Here is a 26,629-nt window from a genome sequence, read left to right on the forward strand (position 1 = left end):
CATCGGCAGGCGGACTCTCAACCACTGCGCCACCAGGGAAGCCCGGCGCTTTTTTAAAAGCTTTCTTTTCTTTTTCTTTCACAGTCACACCCTTCCAAGTCTGATCATCCTTGCCCTCCCCACCAAGCACCTCAATACCTCCCTCGCACCAGAGCCTGGAGGGCCTTGCAGGTTGCTGGGCCCTCACGCACGCAAACATTTCCTCTCTCTAAAAGGGCAGGAAAAAATAACTTTCCCGGCAACTGGTCGCGCAGTCCGCGGAGCGGGCGACAGCGGAGGCGTCTGCGTGTGCGCGCACGCATGCGCAGAAGAGCCCGGAGAACGGGTGGGGGGTGAAGAAGGGGCCGGCTTTTGAGCGACAGCGACGCAAGATGGCAGCCACCACTGGCTCGGGTGAGCGGGGGCGCCGGACCCGGCCGGCCGAGGGGGCATGGGCTGGGGCCGGGGGCCGGGGACCCGTGAAGGCCCTTGCTGCGGGGCCAGGGCCTCTGTGATGCCTCTGTCCTCTGGGCCCCGTGGAGGCGACCCAGGCGGCCTGAGTGGGGAGGAGGAGCAGGCGGTGGCCGGAAGCACGGGCGGGGGCCTGAGGAGCCTGTGGGGCCTGTGGGCGGCGCGGCGAGGCCCAGAGGCTCCCCCGGGCGGCGTGAGGGCCCTGCTGAGAGGAAGGGCCGGGTCCCGCGGCGCAGCGGAGCGGCCAGAGCGGGTGAGGGGCGAGCCCAGAGGCACTGCCGAGGAGACCGGGGCTGGCGGCTCTTTAGGGGAGATCGAGGGGTCCCCTAGAGAACGAGGAGGCGCCCCAAAATGGATGGAAGTCCTTTATTTGGGTGCTGGGTGTCCGGGTGGGGGGAGGAGCCTTGGGATGTCCGTTTGGCGGGGACTTCGGAGAAGCCCCTCAGGATGGATGAGGGAAGAAAACAGCATCCTGAGGGGTGACTGAGAGGACCCCCCATTGGTAAAGGGTAGGGCTCCAGTGTTAGTTTGGGGGATTGGGTTAGCTGAGGAAATTTTTATGTTGATTAGAAAGGGGGAGTCTTGGGGTGGCTACTTTGGGGGGGATGAAGGGCATCTCCATAGGATACGTGAGAAGAGGAAAGGGATTTCTCAGATTCCAGAGGAATTTGGTGGGAGCAGCTGAAAGTGAAATGACCCCATCGTTACCAGGCCCCTGGTTTTGGAGATAAATGTTAGGTTTTCGGAGGCAAGCTCCGAGTAGGGCGGTTAGTGGAAGCTTGGCGATATTGGGTGAAGAACAGATGAGTTGGGAACCCTGGAGGTGTCTGTCTGGGGAAGGGAGCCCCGTGCAGTGGGTGAGAGTGGGAAAAGGTCAGGTTTCAGAGATGTTCTTTTTAGAGAAGAAAAATCTCCTTTGTTGGGTGAGGAAAGCGTACCCTAGGAGTGTCTGTTTTATGGAGACTGTCTCTCTCCCACTCTTTCGGGTGTTGGTAACATATGGGAGTTCAGCTCAGAAGTTCCCCGGTGGCTGGATGGGTTATGGGGAGAGGAACAAATAAAATGGGAAGTTTTGGGTGGCTGGAGAAGAAAGCTGAGGTACAGGAGGGAAGGAGGCGGCTGCGCTGTGGGCCAGGGGGAGTTCTTCCAGGCCCTGGTAGGTAAAGGGAAGGAGCATTGATTTTGAGACTGGATTCACTGCTCTGTGTTCCTAAGACGCGCCAGAGGATCAAATCCTGAAGGATGTGTTTCAGAGCTAACACTCACAGCTGGGCATCAGGGGATGGACTCAGGTGGCCTTCTGGAAGAGGCAGGGTGATGATTGTCTGGGGAAGGTCCCGCAGAGGGGCTGATGAGGCAAGAGAGTCGGATTCTGGAAGTGCAGAATTTGGGAGTAACAGAGTGTCCCCCTTTTGGTGAGGAGGGTGTCCCCACTGGCAGTGAAATTGGCCAGTTAAGTCCTCCCAGACAAGGTGACAGTGGGTGACGGCTGATGGAGGAAACGAACAGGACCACCTGCCTGGGTACTGAAATCCTCCAGCTGTTTAAGGCCGCAGCAGCACTCTTAGGAAAGGGTTGGTGACCCAAAGCGAGCAGGGTGAGGGGAGTCTGTCTTTCCAGGATGTTACTCCTCTAGTGTCCCAAGGGGCCATCTTTGTTTGATTGTTAGAGTGGGAATAGAAGGATTTGCAAGTAGGGGATCTGACTGAAGTCACCTACCCCAAGCTGCCTTTTACACTTAAAACAGTGGGGTCTTCCTGGAGGATGAGGAAACCACACATCTTTTTCCTAGGTTTGGTTTTAGTTGGAACAGTGCTGAGTCAGTTCATTTACAAAGAGACTGCCACAGACATTCTCAGAAGAGAGAAGCTGAGTCAGGCCAGACTGCTGTGGGAAACGTCTCACGAGAATAACACCCCTGCCAGGTTGCTCTGAACTGGGGGTACGCTGTGCCTGCAGCAGCCAGCGTTGTGATGGCTTTGCAGCTCAGCCCCTTGGCAATCACTTGAGATTGGCCACCTGTAATCCAGTTTAACAGCTCCTTAATTCTAACTTCTTGAAGCCCTGCCAGTTGAAGAGTGCTTCATAAATGCTGTGGTGGTCAGATAAACCATCATCAGCTGCTGTCTAGTGGCATACAAGAGCACTTGGCATGGTTTAGATAACATGGAAGAGGTTTTGAGGTGCCTTAAAATGGGCTTCCCAGGGGCTTCCCTGGTGGCGCAGTGGTTGGGAGTCCGCCTGCCGATGCAGGGGACGCGGTTTCGTGCCCCGGTCCGGGAGGATCCCGTATGCCGCGGAGCGGCTGGGCCCATGAGCCATGGCCGCTGAGCCTGCACGTCCGGAGCCTGTGCTCCGCAACGGGAGAGGCCACAACAGTGAGAGGCCCGCGTACCGCAAAAAAAAAAAAAAAAAGGGTTTCCCAGAACTCCTTTGTCTGTTTATTCACCAGGTATTTATTAAGAATTTGCTGTGTCTAGGGCTTCCCTGGTGGCACAGTGGTTGAGAGTCCGCCTGCCAATGCAGGGGACAAGGGTTCGTGCCCCGGTCCGGGAAGATCCCACATGCCGCGGAGCAGCTGGGCCCGTGAGCCATGGCTGCTGAGCCTGCGCGTCCGGAGCCTGTGCTCCGCAACGGGAGAGGCCACAACGAGAGGCCCGCGTAACGCAAAAAAAAAAAAAAAAAAAAAAAGAATTTGCTGTGTCCCATTGTGAATAGTGAACAAGATGGACATAGCCCCTGTCCTTGAGGAGCTTCTATTCAAGTCAGAAGCCAATTAAAGGAGTAAATAATTAAGATTTCAGATAACAGTAAACGCTATGAAGGAAATTGTGTGATGTGGTATCTGGAGAGGTGGTCAGAGAAGGCTTCTCCAAGGGGGGGTATTTGAACTGAGACAAATGATGGAAGGAGCCAACAGTGTGTGTCACAGGCAGGGGACGGGGAGGCTGAGTGGAAAGGCCCTGTGGCAGGTCTGAGCTTGGCATGATGAAAGAACAAGCTAAAGGCCTCCGTGTGCAAGGGAGGCTTGTTAAAGAGATGAGTTGGAGAGAGAGATGAGTTTGGATTTTATTCAGTGTGGAAGAAAGCCATTGAACAAGTACCTGGTCTGAAGTAAGCGTTCAGTAAATGTTTGTTGAATGAATGAATGAGATTCTTAAAAAGAGAGGAATGACAAGATCTGACCATTGCTCCCAGGCAGTGAGAGGACTGCAGAGTGCTAAGGGAGGGAGCAGAAAGATCATATTTGGGTTAAACTGAGTGTACAAAAAAAAAAAAAAAAATGAGTGTACAGGCCTCTCTGCTTTCTAACCCTGAGAAGTCTTTCAGGTGTGGTGAGAGGCCCTGAGGCCTTCCTTAGGTTTAGAACAAACCTCTTGATTAATCTGTGCCCCTGGTTGCCAGGAAACAGCTGTGAAGCCTTTGAGTTCCTGTAAGGGCTGAACTTAGTTTTTTGTGGTCACTGCTTTCAACACTTGGTGACAACAGCTTCCCATCTCCTTTGCTTCTGCAGTGTGTGATTTCCTCATAGATCTTAGAGGGGTGGAACTGTGGAAAACCCACTGGAATCCTCAGGATGCTTGTGTTGTGACAGGTGACTTCCTCCTGCCTTGGCCAGGATTGCAGGGCCTCAAAGAGTAGCCCTTGGCTGCCAGATCTTTCCTCTCACCCAGCATCCCACAGGCTGCCCTGACAGTAAACCAGAAACGGAGTGCCAGCAAAGTAAGCCCTTTACGTTTTAAATTCGCATACGTTGGAGTGGCCGCATACACTCACTCCTCTTATGAACATTTAACCAGATGGTCAGTGGAGGTTAGTAATCTTCCATTCCATTCAAGGGAGTTGCCTAGAAAGAGCTGGAGCTGGCAGATGAGAACCGGTAGTCTCTTAGCTGGTCTCGTTCCCGTGTGTCTCACTGTGTGAGCATCTTGTGCCCGTTGTAGCTGTAAGTGCCTTTTGTACAACATGGGCCCTGCTTTCAAGGGAACTTCTTCATGTTGTGCTCAGCCGAAGAAACAGCAGAGTCTGCTCTAGTGATGGGGGGGAAACGCTCTCTTGGGCCACTACAATCTGTTGTCCTCTTATGGATTGCCAGGGTCAATTTGATGATCATGATTTTCCCTTTCACAATAACTTTAAAACCACCCTCTCCCCCCCACCATATTCTCTTCCTCACTCCCTCTCTCTCACCTGAAGTGTAGCTCTACAGTAGTTTGATAAATGTAGAATAGAGAATATAAAGTCAGAAATCCTTTCTTTCTTTCTTTCTTTTTTTTTAAAGAGTAGACACCTTTATTTATTTATTTTTGGCTGCATTGGGTCTTTGTTGCTGCGCATGGGCTTTCTGTAGTTGCAGTGCTCGGGTCTCATTGCAGTGGCTTCTCTCGTTGCGGAGCACGGGCTCTAGGCGCACGGGCTTCAATAGTTGCAGCACGCGGGCTCAGTAGTTGCAGCTCATGGGCTCTAGAGCGCAGGCTCAGTAGTTGTGGCTCATGGGCTTAGTTACTCTGCGGCATGTGGGATCTTCCCAGACCAGGGATCGAACCCGTGTCCCCTGCATTGGCAGGCGGATTCTTAACCACTGCGCCACCAGGGAAGTCCCAGGAATCCTCTCTTTAATTGTGAAAGGCCCCAGGGAGGTACAGAGCGCACATTTGGTGAAGTAGAGATGCTCACACTGTTACTTTTATGTTACGTATAGTGGTTTAGAGGTTTCCTAGTACTTCGACTTAACCTGCTGTCATCTCATCCAACTCTCCACAGCCTAGTGAGCTCACCAGGGGAAGTATCAGCCCCCCAATATTCCTGAAGGAGACTGATGGCTGCCTGACGAGTGGTGACACTCAGATTAGAGCCCAGGGGGTTTTGACTCCACTTCCTTCCCCAGCCTGCTCCAGTGCCTTAGGAAGGAAATGGAAAGGCATGGATTCAGGCATGTGCTCTTCCTCAGTCTTGGCGTGTTTAATCTTGATGAGAGAACAGGCTTTAATGAGAAGCGTCTGCCACCTGTAGCAGGAACTCTTTTTATAGCATCCCTGGCCACATTTTACCCATTCTGGGTAATGTGCTGTCTAATGAGAGTGAAGGCCACTTCTTGCTCCTGCTTATACTTTACACTCAATAACTCAACACTCGTTGGGCTTAGCGCCCCCTCATGTCATGTACAAAGTCAGTCCTTGTCTTCACTGACATGCAAGCCCTTTAGACTTTTTTTTAAGCTGCACTTCTAAGGCTGTGGGTAGACACTGTATTAAATACATCATCTCGTTTCTGACAGCAGCGCTTTGAAGCAGGTATCTATTGTGAAGGTGAGGAAACTGAGGCCCAGAGAGGAGAAGTGACTTGCCTGAAGCTCAGAGCCGGTGACTTGCAAACCAGGGTACAGAACTGGGACAGCTCTGCTCCAGGACATATGCCCTTGTCCATATTAGCATTTTTCCAGCCCCTGTTGCCTGTTCTCCAGCTAGGCATCTCAAGTTCCTTCAGCCATTGGCAGGTCTGTTGACATTCCTGCCTTGGCGGATTAGTTCTTTCATGGGTGGATAGTAATGACACCGAGTATGATTCTTTCTTCATTGTCACGTTCACCCCGTACAAGTTCAGTAGGTGTAACCCCAAAATAGATGCCAAATCCTCCTTCTCTCCATCAGCATTATTGTCGTTCTTGTCTTACCAGTACCACCTTTCTCTTGCCTAAAAAACTGCAAAAGCCTCCTGCTTCCAGTCTTGCCCTTTTCTAATCCATTCTCTATAGAGGAGGCAGAATGGTTTTTTACAGACAAGAAAACAGAAACTGCCACTCTCTGCAGAAAGCCCTTTCTGCTGCACTTAGAATAAAATCCATCTCTTTTCCATGGCCCACAAGGGCTTCCATGGCCTTGGCCTTGCCTACCCCTGAGCTCACGTGATGTGCACACCTGTGCTCTTGCTCTTCCCCTTTAAGGAATGCTCTGCCTGCCTGTGACTGCCTGCTTCTCCTTCTTCAGGTCTCAGCTCTCCAGAAAGTCCATCCCTGCCCACCCCTTTCAATATAGTCTTCCCACTCATTATCGCATCTCTGTTCTGTTCTAAAGTGCTTAACCTTATCTGAAGGTTTCTTGTTTGTTTTTCCACATTTCTGTGCCTTTCCAGTAGGGCAGGATTCTGTCTTGTTCTCTGCTATGTCCCTAGCACCCACATAGTCCCTGACATAGAGTAGGTGCTCAGTAAATATTGAATGTTGCAGTGAATTAATCCAGGGTCTTATCTTGATGTAGCCAAATATATAAATTTGACATATTTGGAGAAACATTATATCTGATAGGGCAGAAGCAAAAGTGCCTGTTCAGCTTTTCAAAAAGGAAAGCTCTTGTCCTGATTAGTTGGCATTTATAGAGGGACTTTAGCGTAGAATTAACTCTTTCTCTCCTTCCCTGACTGTCCTGAGGCACTTACCACACCTTATTCTTTGTCTCCACCCCTTTCAGAGAAAATGTGATCTTTGGCCTTGGTCACCCTAGCAGCAGAGAAACACAGGGTCTTGCATCTTGTCACCAGCTGTTTGTTGTCACATTGTCTAGACTGTAAAGAATGATAGATTGCTGCTGTTTCTTCCCCCCGATCAGTGATTCTCAAACTAGTATATATTAGTATAACCTGGGGGGCTTGTTAGATTGCTGGGCTCCACCCTCAGTTTCAGATTCGATAGTTCTATGGTGTAATGTAGTGTGGTGTTCTGGTGTGTGGCCTGAGAATTTACATTTCTAGCCGGTTCCCAGGTGATGTGTAGGCTGCAGGTCTGGGGACCATACTTGGAGAATCATTGTTGTATAGAAGGAGAGAAGAAATATGCTCCTCTGGACAGGCCCTAACCAGGCACCCAGACTGTACGGCACTTGCCAGTTGCTCAGAAACAAAAGTTACCTGCCCCTGACTTTATGCCCACTTTTCAAGAACGTTTAATCCAGGTGCATCACCTTCCAGGCCTCCTTATTTTCAGAATGGTAGCAGCACCAGACTCCTAGCTCAGTTCACTGTCTTCCCTGAATGGGCAGCCAGACCAGTTTCAACTAGCAGCTTTCTTTCCCAGAGAAACCTGTGAGGCTCTGCCATTTTAAACCAAGACCCATGCCAGGCCAGGGTTTTCCAAGATTGGCATGCTGTAATAGCCGCTGCTTTGTGGCAATGCTTTTCCCAAAAAGATGTTTTAAAGGGCTTCAAAATCCTTTTTGTGCCACAAATATTTTAATATATTGCTGTGTTTCAAATTACTGCATTAAATGTTTTACTAGGACATGGTGTAAAACCCTATCAAATATTCATACTTTTTTAACCTGGTTGTCATATTTTCTTCGTAATATCCTGCAGCTGCTGACTTTTCAGTTTATATTTAGCCAGGAGAAAAACTGGCTGACTTTTGATACTGACACAAATCCAGGAAAAATCCTTCTGGAAAAAAGAATTCTGAAGTAACAGGAACAAATGTTTTCTTTTTAAAAATCTTGGGTTACTGCATTATTTTAGCACCTTGGTAGAGTTATCTTAACGTTTTCATAGTTAACCTTTTAATAGTTATAGTTTATTAAGATTAACAAGAGTCCATTTTTACATCCTCTATTGCCTCTTGAAGCTGTTCCTTCAGCTGCCTTTTAGGTGTCAGATTAACACACAAATTTTAGGAACCTTAAAATTTAGCTTGATTCAATGGATTAAAGTGCCATAGGAAGAAAATATGTTAGAGTATCACTGAGTTTTTCTGATCTGTTATGCTTATGGATTTTGACATATCTGGATTTAATTTTTAATATATTCACTGAAGTCTTTCGTTTAACATGTCATGATTTTGAGCTTATTCTCTCCATTTGGGATGGAATGAAGTCCTCCCTGTGACTGATACACTCACAAGGTCTGCAGGAGCTCTGAACTCCACCAATATTTGGATTTATGTCCCTGGGGTAGCCCCTGAGGTTCTAGAACAAGGGTTATTTGGAGTCAAATGCTCTTGCTTTGTAGAAAATATTGATGTATTAACTTTGTATGCAGTTTCTAAATGGTTTGAAATATCAGTAACATGCTTTCATATATATTTTATGAAACAAAGTTCAATTTGTAATGAAGAATCCTTGACTTGTGTGGTGTGGGGAAAAAAAACAGTTTTCCCTCATTAAAAAACAAGTTTCTCTAAAAGTCTTGATCACACTTCATTAAAAAAATAAAACTACTTATCAAATTTTAATTATCTCAAAACAAAGAACCTTATCTTTGTTAAGGTATCTCAGTTATATGGTATCAGTGTCCAGTATTTTGGCCACAGTAGACCATATGAGAGGTTACAGTAGGAAAGGAAGAGGTACTGCCTTTTCTTCAATCAGGAAACATTTATTGAGTACCATTACATGCCAGGTAGCATACCAGATTCTGGGGAGGTAGAATTGAATGAGTCACAACTCTAACTTGAGAAGCTCCAAGAGTGAGTCAGACAACAAAAAAAGAAAGAAAATGAAATTTAAAGAAAAAGAAAAGGTACAGCACAGACATTGTGTGAAGGTAAAGGAGCATGGGGTTGGGGGTAAGGGGGCTCTTAGAGGACCTCCACAGACTGCCCAGCTCCGAGTTGAAGATTTGTGTTTCTTCTTAAGATTATCATATTTAAAATTTAATGTATAACTTTTCTTGGGCTATTTGAAATCCATACAAAGCCCCTTTGATAATCTTTACAATATTAGACTCCCTTTTAATAGTGCTATGAATGTTTCCCTGCTGTATTTCCAGAAATAAACCAGAGTTAGAATTTTGTGACGTTGAGCATTATTCATTCTGAAATAACATCCCTAGCTAACACCCGGCCACCATTCATTCATTCAGCAAGCGTTTGAGTACATGCTTTGGCAAAGCACTCTTTGACGTATTGGAAATTCAGCAGTGAACAAAACAGACGAAGTTTTATTCTCAGGGAGTTTATGTTCACATGGGAGAGACAGACAGTAAACAACTAATGAAGTGGAAGAGAATACACTTAAAATGTCAAGTGGTAATGATGCTGTGAAGAAAAATAAAGCAAGATAAGGGAATGGGAAGTTGGAGCTTAGATGAAGAATAAGGGAGCCAGCCATCCAGCCAGCCATTCCCAGCTTGGGGACAGAGAATTCTGGGGTGAGGCAACGTCAGGTGCAAAAGCAAAGTCAGGTTTTGAAGTCAGGAACTTCAGAAAGGATGGTATGGCTGAAAGAGGGTGAGGAGCAAGGGAAAGGGTGGCAGGAAATGATGTTGGAGAAACAGGTAGGGCTCTGTAGGTGAGGTAAGGAGTTTGGATGCTAGTTGTAAGGGAAAGCCAGTGGAGGGCTTTGAGAAGGGGAGTGATGGGATCTAACTTAACAGTGGTTGCAGTGGGAATGGTGAAGATGATTGTATTTGGGATATATTTGGAAATGGGTTAGGTATGGGGTATAAGAGAAAGATTTCTTATCATAACTCCAAGATTTCTAGACAGAGAAATCTGTGCTATATACTGAGATTGAAGAGTGGGTACTTTTTGTTTTTTGAGGAGTGCAAGGGAGTTTTGTTTGGAATTGTTTTAAGTTGGAGAGGCCTATGAGGCATATAAACGGAGATGTGTAGAAGGCAGTTAGTTGGAAATATAAATTGGAGAGTTATTAAGCTTCCTTGGTCTGGGTAAAATCACTTGGGGAGTAGACAGGAAAGCAGCGGTCAGTAGGCTGTGCCCTGAGGCCTGGCAGCCAGTGTTTGGAGGTCAAGGAGGTGAGGCCGATCAACTAGTGAGGTGGGAAGAGAGCCTGAGGCTAAGGGAAGAGAGTTACAGGAGGGAGTTATGGGTGCTGCTGAGAGCGCCAGGAACTTGAGGTAGGAGCTGAGAATTGACCACAAGATTTGGCTAGAGGGTGCTGCTTGGTGCCTGAGCAGTTTGGGTGAGTGACTAGCTAGAAAAGCCTGATTGGAGTAGGTGCAAGTAGAGTGAAGAATTGCAAACAAGGGGTCTAGAAAGCCCTTTTGAGATTTTTTGCTAAAAATGAACAAAGAAATGAGTTGGTAGCTAGAAGGGGATATGGGATCAAGTGAGGGTTTTTGTATTTTATACTACGATGGATAGTACAGTGCTGATGAAGGTGATTCAATCTCTGTCCCAGGTATTACACAAAGTGCTTTTATAGGTTTTACCTCATTGGTTCTTCCTCACCACTTGTAGAGGCAAGGAGTATCGGGATCCCTGTTATGCCTGAGGGTCAAGGGTAACTTGGCGTAGTCACCCAGCTAGATTGCTGGAAAGTTGCAGAGCATGGATTTGAGCCTAGGTTCCTGGTCTTAACCCTCTGCTGAGAGATTATAGAATTTTCTGTAAATTATATTCTGACTCTTATTTGTGGGAGGTAACTTCGCCATTCCTCTGACCAGCCTTTTTAAAATAGAGTGGTCGGGACTTCCCTGGCGGTCCAGTGGTTAAGACTTCACCTTCCAGTGCAGGGAGTGCGGGTTCGGTCCCTGGTCGGGGAGCTAAGATCCCACATGGCTTGCGGCCAAAAACACCAAAACATAAAACAGAAGCGGTATAGTAACAAATTCAATAAAGACTTAAAATGGTCCACATAAAAAAAAAAATAAAAATAGAGTGGTCAACCAGGTATCCTTACATTTGTGATTCTACTTCCGTGGCATCTAAAGATCGTTTATGTGAGTATACACATATGGGGAAGCATGGGTTGACTTTGTGTTTATCTTTTATAAAATGGAGTGTACATACCTTTTTATCCTTTGCTCAGTTTTTTTATTTTTCAACGAATATTTATCTAAAGACTACCATGTAAAGGCCAGTTGTTTTAATGTTTTTTTTAATAAAAATGAGAACTGTCACCACAGTCATGCAAATTAATATGTGCTGCCTTAAATCTCTTTAACATCCCACCTACCTCAGCTTATAAGAAGTTCGATAACTTGTTCCGTTGTCACAAGTATTTGCTCTAAGCAAATGCTTCTGGCTTTGTATCCTGAGATGTTAGTAGTAACACATCCCTAATCTGGCCTCTAATCCTTCAGCCCATCCTGAACATTACCTGGGAGATTTGCTTTATCTCTTGCCCTGCTCAGAGCCTTTTGCAGGTCCCCACTAATTACCCTCAGGATAAAGTCCTCTTAGTAACATGGCCTCACCTCTTTAGCTTTCATCACATTCAGAGGGGTCTATGACCCCCTCAAAGATTAAGAAACATTGCCCTATGATTATATTTCTCTCATACGTTCTAATACTGTTTTGTTTTATTGAACTTTGTATGTGTATCTTGTTTCCGTAGTGAGACTTTATACTCTGATTGGGAAGCTCCTGTTTTTCTTTCTTTCATAGCCCCAATAAGGTCTAGCATGGTGTTGGATAAGTGTTTGATAATTATTGTACTGAAAGAAAGTGTGTGTACATATATATTACTAACAAATTTATGGGTAGGGAAATTTTGACAAACAGGTAACAAGCGTAGCTAACATTTTAAAAAATTGCAGTCCTGAAATGTGTGGATTTTGCTTGTAAAGGTGGAATGAGCTCAGTTTTACACACATTAAACATGGTGAACCATGGTTCCTTACTAGATAGAGTTCAGTATACCAGCTAACCAGATGGTTCCTTACTAGATAGAGTTCAGCATACCAGCTAATCAGGTGCTAATCAGCCACTTCTATTTAAATATCAAAAAAAGCTAAATGAATCACTGCATACTTTGTAAATTTTTGCAGTTCCTGATTTCTGCTAGCTGTAGTTATTCCCCAGACTTCGCTTTTAATCAATTTTTGAGTGAAAATAAAAGTTTATGGCTTAGGAAAAATGAATTAAAAAGTAACAGTCCTCTTTAAAAGCTATCCAGGGACTTCCCTGGTGTCGCAGTGGTTAAGAATCTGCCTGCCAGTGCAGGGGACATGGGTTCGATCCCTGGTCCAGGAAGATCCCACATGCCATGGAGCAACTAAGCCCGTGTGCCACAACTACTGAACCTGTGTGCTGCAACTACTGAAGCCTGTGTGCCTAGAGCCTGTGCTCCGCAACAAGAGAAGCCACCGCAATGAGAAACCCGCGCACCGCAACGAAGAGTAGCCCCCGCTCACCGCAACTAGAGAAAGCCCGTGTGCAGCAACAAAGACCCAATGAAGCCAAAAATAATAATAAATAAACAAATAAATAAATAATTTTTAAAAATAAAATGAAAAAAATAAAAGCTATCCACTTTGTGGACCTAAATTCTTCGAGATTTTGCTAAATAAAGGTTAACTGAGTACTTAACTGCCCAATGCCAGATTACAACGTTTATCAACCTTTACTTACCCTTACCCTCAGAGGGTTTAAAATATCCTCTGAGCTAAACCTAGGATATTAGGGCTTAAAGGGATTTTTGAGAACAATTAGGTGACCTCGGATGTTGCAAAGTGGTGTCCCATAAGCAGAATCTGACCCATAGACATTTGGCCAGGGCAAAGGAGTGACTGTCCCCGTTAGAGAGGATGTGTATTCTTCAGCTCACCTCAGCTCTTAACACTTCCTGTTGTTTTGAGCCAGACATTAAAGAAGTCTGCAAAGCCATACCACTCTTCTCACTAGTTTAATTTTGTTCTTTGGAAAATATAGTTATATGTTATTTATCTTAGCACATAATGGTTGGTTGTGGTTAGTTGTAAATGAATTAAATATTTTTATAATTTCTCAGTTTTAATTTTCTAATTTGGTCAATATCAATAGCTATAACCCACATAAACAAAGGCTCTTTGAAGTCTTCAGTAATTTTTAAGAGTGTAAAAGGGTCTTGAGACCAAAAAAGCTGAGAACTGCTATTCAAATGGAATAAATGCTTATCATAATTAATCAGTATATAGTACAATGATTCTGATATTCATATGTATATTCCAACTCCTGCTTGGAATATTTCTAGACTGCCTAATAGATGCTGGCCAACCCAGAGTTTTTCATTTATTAAGCTGTTTTGATGCCTGTTTTATAATTGAATCAAATTGAATCATCCTGTAATGTCAGTACAGAAGTAACAACGAAAAGCTGACTTTGTCCTCTGTGGTGCTCATTTACTGTTCCAAATACTAACCTAAAATAAGTTTAAGTGACTCATTTGTTGTTGTGCAGTTGTGTATATGAGCTTTGCATGCTTTGTTTTTAAGTAATTGAATGTCTAATCCAATGGAAGTATCTGTTGGAAGTGCAAGATTCATCACTAACATAATATTTTCCCTACTTTAGAAGTAAAAAAAATCAAGCGTCAGAAAGATATAAGTTGAATTCACTACCTGTTTTGAAACTAATAGCAATGAGCTTGTGATATTTGGATTAAGGGGGACTTCCCTGGTGGTCCAGCAGTTAAGACTCTGTGCTCCCAGTGCAGGGGGCGCGGGTTCGTTGCCTGGTCGGGAAACTATGATCCCACTTGCCGCGAAGCGTGGCCAAAAATTAAAAAAAAAAAAAAAAAAAAAGATTTCCTAATCAGACCTGGTTGTTAGATGAAGAGGGAACATTTCCACCTATAAAGATGTTCTTTGCTAAAGTTTACAAGAGGAACAGTTACACCTGAAATAATTAATCCAACCTGATTTAAAGATCTGACACAAAAAAATAGCACATTTGGGGGAATTCCCTGGCAGTTCAGTGGTTAGGACTTGGCGCTTTCACTGCTGGGAACCCGGGTTCAATCCCTGGTCGGGGAACTAAGATCCTGTAAACCGAGGAGCAGCAAAAAGAAAAGAAAAGAAAAACACATTTTTTATCTTGCCAAAGAGAGCAACTTGAAATAGAGGTCACATGTATACTTCATTCAAGAGTGAAAGGATGGGCTTCCCTGGTGGCGCAGTGGTTGAGAGTCCTCCTGCCGATGCAGGGGACACGGGTTCGTGCCCCGGTCCGGGAGGATCCCACGTGCCGCAGAGCGGCTGGGCCTGTGGGCCATGGCCGCTGAGCCTGCGCGTCCGGAGCTTGTGCTCCGCAACGGGAGAGGCCACAGCAGTGAGAGGCCCGCCTACCGCAAAAACAAACAAAAAACAGTGAAGGGCTGGGCTTCCCTGGTGGTGCAGTGGTTGAGACTCTGCCTGCTAATGCAGGGGACACTGGTTCGAGCCCTGGTCTGGGAGGATCCCACATGCCGCAAAGCAACTAGGCCCGTGAGCCACAACTACTGAGCCTGTGCTCCGCAAAAAGAGAGGCCGCGATAGTGAGAGGCCCACGCACCGTGATGAAGAGTGGCCTCTGCTTGCCACAACTAGAGAAAGCCCTCGCACAGAAACGAAGACCCAACACAACAAAAATAAATTAATTAATTAATAAACTCCTACCCCCAACATCTTTTAAAAAAAAAAAAAAAAAAAAGAGTGAAGGGCTTAGCCCTGGGAGCTGTTGTACTTTGCTGTTGATCATTTGACTTGAACAAGTTTTGGTAACACTAAAGAACACAGACCACTTAAAGTTAGTCACTTAGGGAATACTATGAATGAAGTGAGATTCCCACTCTCAGAGAATCCTTGATCCTTATTTCAGTCAGGTGTCACATAACTGAAGCCTTAGAGAAGGTGAGGAAGCATGACTGATGTAACTTATCTGGGGAAGAGTGTTCCAGGCAAAGCGAATAGCAAGTGCAGTTTGGTTGACATGGTTCCTAAGTGTTGTGTTGATCAAATGACACAATCATGGTTGTTGTTGTTTTTTTAACATCTTTATTGGAGTATAATTGCTTTACAATGGTTTGTTAGTTTCCGCTTTATAGCAAAGTGAATCAGTTATACATATATCCCCATATCTCTTCCCTCTTGTGTCCCTCCCACCCTCCCTATCCCACCCCTCTAGGTGGTCACAAATCACCGCTGATCTCCCTGTGCTACGTGGCTGCTTCCCACTAGCTATCTGTTTTACATTTGGTAGTATATATATGTCCATGCCACTCTTTCACTTTGTCCCAACTTCCCCTTCCCCCTCCCCCTCCCCATATCCTCAAGTCCATTCTCTAGTAGGTCTGCTCTTTATTCCTGTCTTGCCCCTAGGTTCTTCATGACCTTTTTTTTTTTTCTTAGATTCCATATATATGTGTTGGCATACGGTATTTGTTTTTCTCTTTCTGACTTAACTTCACTCTGTATGACAGACTCTAACAACCCAATCCAAAAACGGGCAGAAGACCTAAATAGACATTTCACCAAAGAAGATATACAGATTGCCAACAAACACATGAAAGAATGCTCAACATCATTAATCATTAGAGAAATGCAAATCAAAACTACAATGAGATATCTCACACTGGTCAGAAAGGCCATCATCAAAAAATCTACAAACAATAAATACTGGAGAGGGTGTGGAGATAAGGGAACCCTCTTGCACTGTTGGTGGGAATGTAAATTGATACAACCACTATGGAGAACAGTATGGAGGTTCTTTAAAAAACTAAAAATAGAACTACCATACGACCCAGCAATCCCACTACTGGGCATATACTCAGAGAAAACCATAATCCAAACAGAGTCATGTACCACAATGTTCATTGCAGCTCTATAAATAGCCAGGACATGGAAGCAACCTAAGTGTCCATCAGCAGATGAGTGGATAAAGATGTGGCACATATATACAATGGAATATTACTCAGCCATAAAAAGAAATGAAGTTGAGTTATTTGTAGTGAGGTGGATGGACCTAGAGTCTGTTATACAGAGTGAAGTAAGTCACAATCATGGTTTTTTTTAAAAATCAGAAAATATGGAAAGGGGGGGTTGCACCTAGAGATAACCAGGTTGCACCTAGAGATAATCTATCCAGGTTTCTTAAGCTGTCACTTAACATCTATGTTAGTTTACTAGGGCTGCCATAACAGAATACCACAGACTGGGTAGCTTAAACAATGGACATTCAGAATTCTGGAGGCTAGAAGTCCAAGATCAGGGTATCAGCAGGTTTGATTTCTTTTGACTTGCAGGTGGTTGCCTTCTCACTGGGTCCTCACATGGTCTTTACTCCATACAGATGTGCATACCTGTTTCCTTGTGCATCTAAGTTTCCTCTTCTAGTAAGGACACCAGTCATATTGGATTAGGGCCCACCCTAATGGCCTCATTTTAACTTAATCACCTCTTTAAAGGCTGTTTCCAAATATAGTCACATTCTGAGATGCTGGGACTTAGGTCTTCAACATAGGAACTTGAGGAGACACAGTTCAGCCCATTACACCATCTGTGAACAAGTACCTCAGATATTTATCAGTCTTCCTATCAGTACAATTCTGTGCTATTTGGATATTCATTTTTATTAGTGCAGGCTTATAAAGTAACCAATAGTAACAGCAGTAGTAATGCACAGTGATTTTTTTTCTCCTAAGCCAAATTAGAATTATTAAAGATTTAACTCTTTCTAAGCAAAAGGCATTGAATTGTCCGTTTTTTTCTTATAATGTCACAAACAGCCTTCAGTTTCGCGTTTGCTGGAGGAGACTTAATCCAGTATAAGTGAATAATCCAGTTGGCTCTTCTGTGGATAAAAAATGCCAGTGTTTTCCAAACGGACCATTCAAGAATGCTTTCAGATTTTTCCTGTTTCCTTGCAAGTACCATCTGTGCTATTTAATATTTTTCTTCAGTCGGCTGACTCTTTTGCTTATGTTTATTTTAAAAGGAAAATTTTAACATAATCATAAAGGGGAATTTAGTTTAACATTACTTGCCCTAATAAATACATGACTGTAAAATGAAGTGTTCACTCATGTACCACCTGAAAAAAAGCCTCGGAGCCATAGTTGACTTCTCTTTCTCTCACACTTCATAGGCAATCTGACAGCAAATCTTACCAGCTCACAGCCCTGAAATATCTAAAACTGTGCTACCTCTCACCACCTCCACTACTATCACCCTGTTCCTTCACTGTTAACACCTGTGATCTTTTGCTGGGATTATTGCAATAGCCTTCTAGCTGTTGTTGCCCTAGCTCCCTTCACTGTACTCTTCATACAGCAGCCAGAGGGATCCTGTTAAAAACAAGTCAAAATCCTGTCATTCCTCTATTCAAAACTCCAGTGGCTTTTTAACAGTTGGAGTCCCTAATTTCCTACTTCCATCTCACTGACTTGGTTTTAGCTCAGTTGGCATCTTTGCTGTTCTTTGACACTCTGGGCAAGGTCGTACTTCAGGGCCTTTGCACCTGCTATTTCCTCTGACTGGAAGACTCTCCCCTCAGCTGCCGATATGTCAAGTTCCCTATTTAAAATTGTAACTCCCCCCACCAGTACTCTCTGCTCCAGAACACCACCATCTGTCATACTACATAACTTGCATAATTTGTATTTGTTTTCTTCTAGAATGTAAGCTCCATGAGGGCAGGCATTTTTGTTTTGTTCACAGCTTATTTCCTGGTGCCTAGAAAAGTGCCTGATTTTCCTCAGGTATTTATTCCAGTTGAATTAATAGTAACGTGTTCCACACTTTGGGAAATACTGAGATATGCAGAGAACACCTCCCACAGTCTTGAGTCCCTCCAGTGGGTCTTTCTTCATAATCATATGTTAAGTGCTGCTTGGCTCTGAGAGTCTGGCCAGTTGGAGGCTCAGTAAAGAAAGCTTGTAACTTGCCTGAGTTTTTTCCTGAGGAATACTCTAAATGCCAGGGGAAGAGGTGAGTGCGGGGAGAGGTAGGCAGGACTGGTTGGGAGAATAGCATCCCCATCTGGGCCCAGTACCTAGACTCTGTTCTGGAAGACACCCAGAAGTGGTGCAAGCCTCAGCCTGAACTTAGGTACAGTGGCATGAACCTGTGAGATGTGTTTGTGTGCTTGCTTCCATGAGCTACTTTCCAGGCTATGGGATTTTTGGAAACAGGTAAAGCAGAGAACTGGCTACCCTCTTAGCTTTTTCACAAGAGAGAAACTATGACTTAAATATTTGCAGTTTTTCATCCTTGCCGCCTTCTGTTGACTCGTGAGTTGATCAAGAGGACGCTGTTGTTAACATGATAGGGCCAGGGCGTCTGTTCCTCTTAAGGTAGTTTGAGAGTCGTTCCAACAAATGAGCATGCCCTTAGACTCAGAAATGTAGAATGAGAACAAAACAAAAGAAATAGCCTCTTTTCTTCCAAGGCACTTTTGTTAGCACTTTAGTTTTCATCTCAAACTATTGGGCCCAAATTAATCAACATTTCGGCTTGTAAACCCTTTATGAAGTTCGTCAAAGCTCCAGGGATGGGGGTGGGGTGTCTTTCTAGGTCATCCAGCCCTGGTGTAGTCTGTCACTTCACCTGTAACAAACCACGTGCCCCTTCTGGTTGTGCTGGTCAATACAGATAGGTTCGTAAGCAGCAAGCTTGAGGTACGACAACTTACAGAAGTTTTTAGGACATAAGCATATTTATTCTGACCTAGTGATAATGAGCAGCTAGCTCTAGGCTTACAAGTTCCCCTGGAGTTGCTAGTATCTTGAATTTCTTTCCATTTATTTTAGGAGTAAAAGTCCCTCGCAATTTCCGACTGTTGGAAGAACTCGAAGAAGGCCAGAAAGGAGTAGGAGATGGCACAGTTAGCTGGGGTCTAGAAGATGACGAAGACATGACACTTACAAGATGGACAGGGATGATAATTGGGCCTCCAAGAGTAAGCGTCGAGCTACCGCTATAAATGTCAATGTCTTAAATTCACTGTGCCTCCTTTTAAAAAATACTAGCCTCATCACGGAAAAAGCTCACCAATGGTATATTTTCTGAAATGTGGCTATTCTTTTTTGACCAGTTTCAGTTTATATATTTGAACCTCCTCTGATGCTGTTTAATCCCTCTAAATGGTAAGCAAAAACCTGTTTAGACTCATAGTGTGAATTTACATGACAATGTAGACAGTGAGGTTTGAGGTAATTGTACCCTCATGTAGTTTAGAACAAACTCCTGGGCTTATCAAATAACAAGCCTCCAGGTACAGCCAGCATTCCTGAAGACAGTGTCCAACTGAACTTTGGAAAACCGTCATGGTTGTGGTTTTTATTCATTGTTTCCCAGTCCTGCCATGCGTCTGTATCCTAATTCATTGGGCCATTCAACAAAGGGTTATTGCCTGCCTGGTCTGCTCTGGTCTGTTCCAGGCTCTGTTGGGCCCAGAGACCTTTGGGAAGAAGACAAAGACAGTGGAGATGGGGAACAGGACCCCTCTTTTAGAGCTCTGTGATTTTCGAGCATTCCCAGTCTTATAATGCCTGCTAACCTTTTTTTGTGGCACATAGTAAACCCCCCAGAAATGCCCTTTAATTCTCACAAGAGCCTGTTGTAAGGTGCTCCTGTTGCGTAGTTGCATTCCATCTTACAGATGAGGAAGCCGACTTGGAAAAGTCAGGGTACTCCCACAAAGTCACATAGCCGATAATTCCCAAACCTCATCTCACTCCAGAGCCTGTGCTCTTAACCACTGTGGTATATTTTCTCCTTCCTATTTATATTTTGAGTTTTCATCTGTTCCCATTATAGAATTATCTAGTGTTAAGTAGTAATTTGATGTAGGAGTGAAGAAATAGATTCCAATAATGTGACACTTGTTTCAAACAAGCGGCAGGAGATTCTGCCTGAGTGTAGCAGGCCCTTTCCTGTGTCTGCTTGTGCTTAAGGGTGATGATGTTCGGTCATTCTTTTCACCTCGTGCAAGGCTCTGCACCAGCCTCTGGGAGATAGAAAGGCACATGGGATGTGGCCCTGTCTGAAAAAAGGAAGAGTGTGGTGCTCGCTCAGTGTTAGGACTCTTAGACTGTCATAAACACTCATGATGAATGACTGGCTTTGATATTTAATGTTACTTTTTGAATCATTTTTGTGACCCTATAGTTTTGTTTGGGGGGTTTTAAAAAATATATTCCATCTGTTTTTACTCATTTCTTGATCCTTTTTTTAATCTATGAAAATCGGGGTTTTCTGAATCTATTAAATACTGGGAAAAACCTTGATCTAGGCTTGTTTCTTCAAAAAGATCATTTCTTGCTGTCTCTGAAAGTCCACTGTATAGTGATGGCTTCCTTCACTGCATTCTTATCTTTCTAAGAATGGTTTAGGTTTTTTGAAGATGAGAACTATTCTTCCCTTCTCTTTACTCTCCAGAGCACCTAGAAGTGACTCAGTGCGGTAGATGTTCAACAGATTTGTTAACAGACTGATTTTTAGGTTCTAACAAACTAAGAATGAACCAGCGTACAACATTGTGAATACACTAAATACCACTGAATTATATACTTAAACAAACAAATAAATAAATAAAATGAACACTAAGTTCTGTTGAAAATATGCTGTTCCACCTAAAACATCTTAGGTTACCCTGAGTTTCAGTTTACCTCTTTCCAAAGGGGGCTAACTTTTAATGAGTAGCTACAGTATGCAAGATACTTTCCATATATCCTTTACATCCTTTTTTTTTTAATTGAGACATAATTCACAAACCATAGACTTCACAAACCATAAAATATACTTTTAAAGTTCAGTGGTTTTTATTATATTCAGAATTGTGCAACTGTCACTAACTTCAGAGCATTTTCATTACCCAAGGAAGAAACCCCCATACCCTTTGGCAGTCACTCCCATTCTGCCTTCTACCCGCTCACTCCTCACCCTTGACAATCACTGTTTACTTTCTGTATCTATGCATTTGCCTGTTCTGGACATTTCATGTAATTGGAATTAATATGTGGTCTTTTGTGACTGGCTTTTACTTAGCATAATGTTTTCAGGATTTGTTCATGTTATAGCACTTATCAGTTCATTCCTTTTTATGGCTGAATAATATTCTTTTGTATGGATATACCATATTTTGTTTATCCATTAATTAATTGATGGACATTTGGATTTTTTCCACTTTTTGCATATTATGAATAATACTGCTATGAACATTTGTGTACAGGTTTCTATATGGACAGATGTTTTCAGTTCTCTTAAGTATATACATAGGAGTGGAATTGTTGGATCATATGATAACTGTTTAACATTTTAAACAACTGGCAAACTGTTTTCCAAAGTGGCTGCACTGTACCACTTTACATTCCCACCAGCAATCATGAGGGTATCAGTTTCTCTGCTCCCTCACCAATACTTGTTATTGTGTCTTTTTACCCCTATAGTTTCTATTGCCCTGGCTCCCCAAGGTTAAAAGCAAGTCATAAAAGGAACTGCCTGCTTCTAGGTGCTTCCTGTGACGAGTCTATTTTATGATTAACATACAGGGTATATGCTGTGCATCTGGAATATCAAGCTAATTATTAAAGCATCTAAATAGAGCTCTGAGTAACTCATGTCCCTATTGTATTTTTGTTATTGTATTACTCAAAATCCTCCACCAGTATTTAAAAGGCATATACCATATGATCCAGCAATTCTGCTAGGAATTTACTCAGCTTTTCTTGAATGTATTGCCCAAAAGCCTGTATGTACAAAATTATTTCATGCAGTGTTTTCAATAGTAGCAAAATATTGGAAAGCACCTCAGTATCTTTCAGTGGACCATATTATATACTGTTTAGCTTTTCAAAAGAATGAGACAGATTTATACGTGCTGAAATGGAGGATCTCCATGATATTTAAGTGAAAAAAGGTACAAAGCAGTATACACACTGTGCTGTCACTTGGGGTGGGGGTGGGTGAGGGAAGAGGAAGAGGCCAGACATATACTTGTGCTTCTGTGTTCTTCGAATACTTTTGGAAAACATAAAAGAAGCTGATGACAATAGTTGCCTTCAAAAGGGATTGCTGGCTGGGGTCATGGTGGAAAGGAGGCTTATTTTTCACTGTATTTTTGTACTCTTTATGCTTTAATCATATGTGAGTGTTAGCTATTTGAAAAAAAAAAAAAATATATATATATATATATAAATCTTTTTTGTTTTTTGTTTTTTTGAAAGCAAGTCCTCCAAACCTAAAAGTAAAGCTTCCCATCCAAGTGCCTCTTGCAAAATTCTGGCAAACATGTGACTGTCCACAGCATTAGACGTGGAGTCTTTCTACTCTGACTGCGAGGTGGTAACACTAGCCAGGTTATAGAGCAAAGTTTCTCAGCCTTGGCACTGTTGGCATATTGGGCTGGGTCATTCTTTGTTTTGGAGCTGTCCTTTGCATTAGAGGATGTTCAGCAGCATCCCTGGTGTCTCCTCACTAGATGCCAGAAGCACCTCCCCAACCCTGTTGTGACAGTCATAAATGTCTCCAGGTGTTGCCTGACTCCCACCACTTCGGGAGTGGGACAGGGACAGAAATTACCCTGGTTGAGAAGCACTGTTAATACCTCTGGGGTTCTCCAAGATAGTGTTTTTATGTGTGGGTTAGAGTGTAGGTGTGTATTTATACACATACTTATCTAAAAGTATTGTATGCATGCTTAAGAACAAACAGGATTACAGGAATGTGTGAAGTAAAAGGAAAGTGATCCTTTCCCCATTTCATTATACTCCCCACAGAATAAAAACTGATCATTTGGTGTGTGGTGTGTTTCTACTGGCATTTGCTGTGGGTACACAAACAAATGCATATCCTTTTTAATAAAAATGAGACCTTGCTATGCTTAATGTTTTGCAGCTTTATTTTTTTTTCCCCCTTAGCAGATGGTGGACATCTTTCCATATCAGTGCATATTGATCCGTCTCTTTTTTAAAAGCTTTAAGTTACATGTCTGATAAATGAATATATTCTGGTAAAGTTTTTCAAACAGTACAGAATAAGCAATTCACTTTGTTCCCTTTAATTTCTTTATGTCAGTCAGGCAGAGAAACCATACTAGGTATTTCAACAGAGAGAATTTAATATAGGAAGTTGATCAAATAGGTGTTGGACTGAAAAAAAGCCAAAAAAGCACGCTGGGGGAACACAAAGATAACACAAAGCAATCAACACCGCCTGGGTCTGGGGGGATGGGTCAGGGGAGGCTGGGGCCATCGAAACCTAGTACTTGGAGGACAGATACCCTCTGCTGTTAGGTCCTGTGGGGCCCAGCAGAGCTGGTTGGAGGAGCATTGAAAGTCCAGAAGCTGGACACCAGAGACAGCTCTTGCTGCCAGGATGAGGGCCTCGTGCCAGACTGACATTGGTAGAAACAGAAAGCAAATGGGAAGAAGCGAACGCCTCCTTTCGCCTTTTTATTTTCTATTAGGATTGTGTGGTCAACTCAGCAGTTTAGTCTTTAGGCTGTAGAATATTCAGGTGGCACTATGACTGAATTAGAGAAATGAATAATTAATATTGCCTTCAGAGGGACCTATGGCTCACTCAGAAGGATACCCTGACTGATGGGAAGAGAGTTTTTGTACAGAGGAAAATTGTGTCTTGTCACTGTTTAGAGGGATGTGTGCAGGTGCTGGTTAGTAAGCTCCAAGCCCACCTTTCCCTGCTCTGCTTTGGATCCTGGGGCTGGCACTCTGCAAACTACATTTTTCCTTTGTCAGCTGGCTTCCTGTTAGGCTCCACCAATCAGGACACAGGAGAGAGCCTGTAAGGCGGAGAGAAGAGACTTGTTTCTTCCTGTTTGCCTCTTGTTCTGTCTGTGCCACTTTGGTAATTGCCCTTCATCCTGGCATCAGCAGTGGGTTCCAGCCTCCAGCTTTTGGGGGCACCCCCATCATCAGCCTCGCAGCACCCCCTCCTTAGAGATCTGGGTTCAACTCTGGAGCCCTCTTCCTCTGAGCCTCTAGATCTGATCAACTCCAGCTTTGTTCCTTTGCCCCCCCAGCCTTAAGGGGGAACAAAGGGAATAATAAGCCTTAGCTAACCCAGAGGTGATACCTGCTCCCTGCAGTTACTACCTCTGTGTTAGTTCAGGCTCCTCTTTTAAAGCTTTTTTCAGTCCAGTGATACCTGTTTAACCGATTCCCTATATTAAATACTCTGTTAAAATCCTAGTGTGGTGTCTTTTTTCCCCAGCTTTTCCCGAACTTTCAAATCCCCACTTTCCTCCCCAGATTAACTGTGAACAGTAGTTCGATGCGTATCCTCTCACACCTCTTCCTGTACATTTACTACCTGTCCATGTCCTAAGTTGTTGAGATCTCAGGCTCTACCTGGTCTCCCTTTTTTAGAGGGCCCATCCTTTATTCTAACATAGCATATGCCCACATTGCACATTAAACATACTTTTTATATAACTATCAGATTTGAACTGAGTAGTGGTTGACTAGTTCACCTAGTGTCATCTTTCTTTTATATATTAATTTAGATTTTGTGCTTTGCATATTTTTGCAGCCAATACCTTTTTCCTTTTCTCATATCTCATACATCTTAGAAATACATTTTAAAAGAATGAAATTTTGCCATTTGAACTACATGGATGGACCTGGAGGGGGTTATGCTTAGTGAAATAAGTTAGACAGAGAAAGACAAATACTGTATGTTAACACTTTTATGTGGAATCTAAAAAATAAATGAATATAACAAAACTGAAACAGACTCACAGATACAGAGAACAAACTAGTGGTTACCAGTGGGGAGAGGGGAGGGGGAGGGGCAAGATAGGGGGGAGGGGATTAAGAGATACAAACTACTGTGTATAAAATAAATAAAGCTACAAGGATGTATTGTATGGCACAGGGAATGTAGCCAATATTTTATAATAACTTTAAATGGAGTATAATCTATAAAAATATTGAGTCACTGTGTTGTACACCTGAAACTAATATTGTCAGTCAACTATACTGCAATATAAATAGATAAATAAGCAAACATTCATTGTATTTTATAACACTTTCAGATTTACAGAAAAGTTGCAAAGGTGGCATAGAAAGAAAGTTCTGGTATACACCGCCCTACCCCAGTTTCCCTTGTTAACATATTAGTACAGTACATTTGTTACAACCAATGAACCAATATTGATATATTATTAACTGAAGTCCATAATTTATTCAGGTGTCCTTAGCTTTTACCTTATGTCTGTTTTCTGTTCTAGAATCCTATCCAATATACCACATTATGTTTTGTTGTCATGTCCTAGGCTCCTTGTGCCTGTAATAGTTTCAGGTTTTTCTTGGTTTTGTTGTCCTTGACAGTCTGGAGGAGTACTGGTCAAATAGTTTGTAGAGTGTCTCCCTGTTTGAATTGGTCTGATGTTTTCCTCATGATCAGGCTAGGATTATCTCACATATATATTTTAGGCCCAAGAAAAGTTTGTGATCTCTAGGCTCTGGGCATGTAGTGATCAATGGATGAAACAGCCTATGGACACATAAATATATCCAGAGTTGGAGGGAGGTGTCTGTCTGCTTCTATAGGTTGTACATAATCTGCAACTTGCTGGCTATACCAAGAGCTATGTCTTGGCATCCTTTGCAGGGGTGCGTGCATGCGTGCGTGCGTGTCTGGGCCTCAGCCTTTGAAAAGGCTACAGAGTATCCAGTTACAGGAGTGTGCCTTATTTGTGTAGTCAGTCTCTTGCAGGTGGACATTTAGATTGTCTGCAGTATCAAAAGTAACTAAACAATGCTTCACCTTTTTGTATGAGTCCGTCTGTAGGAAATTCCTAGAAATGGTCTTGCTGGCCTGAGCACGCCTGTTTCAACATGCTGTTAGGCACTGCCAAATTGCCCCATGAAGCCCAAGCCATAACAACAAAGTTGTTCCATGATCAAATAATGAATCTTAAAGAGAGCAGTGTTCCTCATGGAGACAGAATGTTCTAGCAGTTCTCCTTCAGGCACATTTCCTTTCTTCAATGAAACCTTTTTAGCAGGTCCTTGGAGCCCTCGTAAACAAAAGAAGAAAACCAGAACCTCATTTTCTGTAACAGTTTTGCTTTGGGCTTTTTAGTGACCCTTCAGTGCCTCTGCTCACTTGACTTGAGGCACTTTTCACTGTGTTCCAATGAAATTGCCAGTTGAACATAAGTGGTCAGAAATTCAATATTTCTCTTGTTCTAAGTTAGTCATAGCATGCATGTTTTTAAATTAGACTTTCATAGTGTCAAGAGTGACATTAAGATTTAATCTGTGTAATAACCAGAATCCTATTTACTAAACTGCTTACCTTGTGAACCATTTTGATGCTGTTGTTAATAGAGTGATCAGTGACCTCTTATCAACACTGATAAGCCAAAAACCATGCTGGCAGGTGAATAAGTCGGTGCATCAGAGCCTCCAAAATGTAGTGTCAAATATTTTAACAGACTTTGTGATTTTGCTAATTACTGTGAGCCCCCAGGGACTTTTTTATGTAAGAAATTGTCTTTGAATTGTGTGACAAAGCCAGTGAGCAGGAA

At 43.3% G+C, this 26,629-nt stretch overlaps 1 protein-coding gene across 2 annotated transcripts in view; it reads left to right on the forward strand.

The window, feature by feature from the left end:
* The window catches only part of UBE2V1 (ubiquitin conjugating enzyme E2 V1), a 33,024-nt gene that overhangs the window by 2,284 nt on the left and 4,111 nt on the right, over positions 1 to 26,629 (forward strand). Inside the window, exons 1-2 of one of the 2 annotated variants that reach the window (XM_007446384.1) lie at positions 378 to 393; positions 18,882 to 19,030. In XM_007446384.1, the coding sequence (XP_007446446.1) occupies positions 18,986 to 19,030 (45 nt within the window). In that variant the 5' untranslated portion in view covers positions 378 to 393; positions 18,882 to 18,985. Of the gene's footprint in view, positions 1 to 377; positions 394 to 18,881; positions 19,031 to 26,629 lie in introns of those variants that run through there. The other variant, XM_007446383.1, reaches the window with a different exon arrangement.

This window comes from Lipotes vexillifer, unplaced genomic scaffold (genome assembly GCF_000442215.2).
Source record: "Lipotes vexillifer unplaced genomic scaffold, Lipotes_vexillifer_v1.1 scaffold251, whole genome shotgun sequence".
Taxonomy (NCBI): domain Eukaryota; kingdom Metazoa; phylum Chordata; class Mammalia; order Artiodactyla; family Lipotidae; genus Lipotes; species Lipotes vexillifer.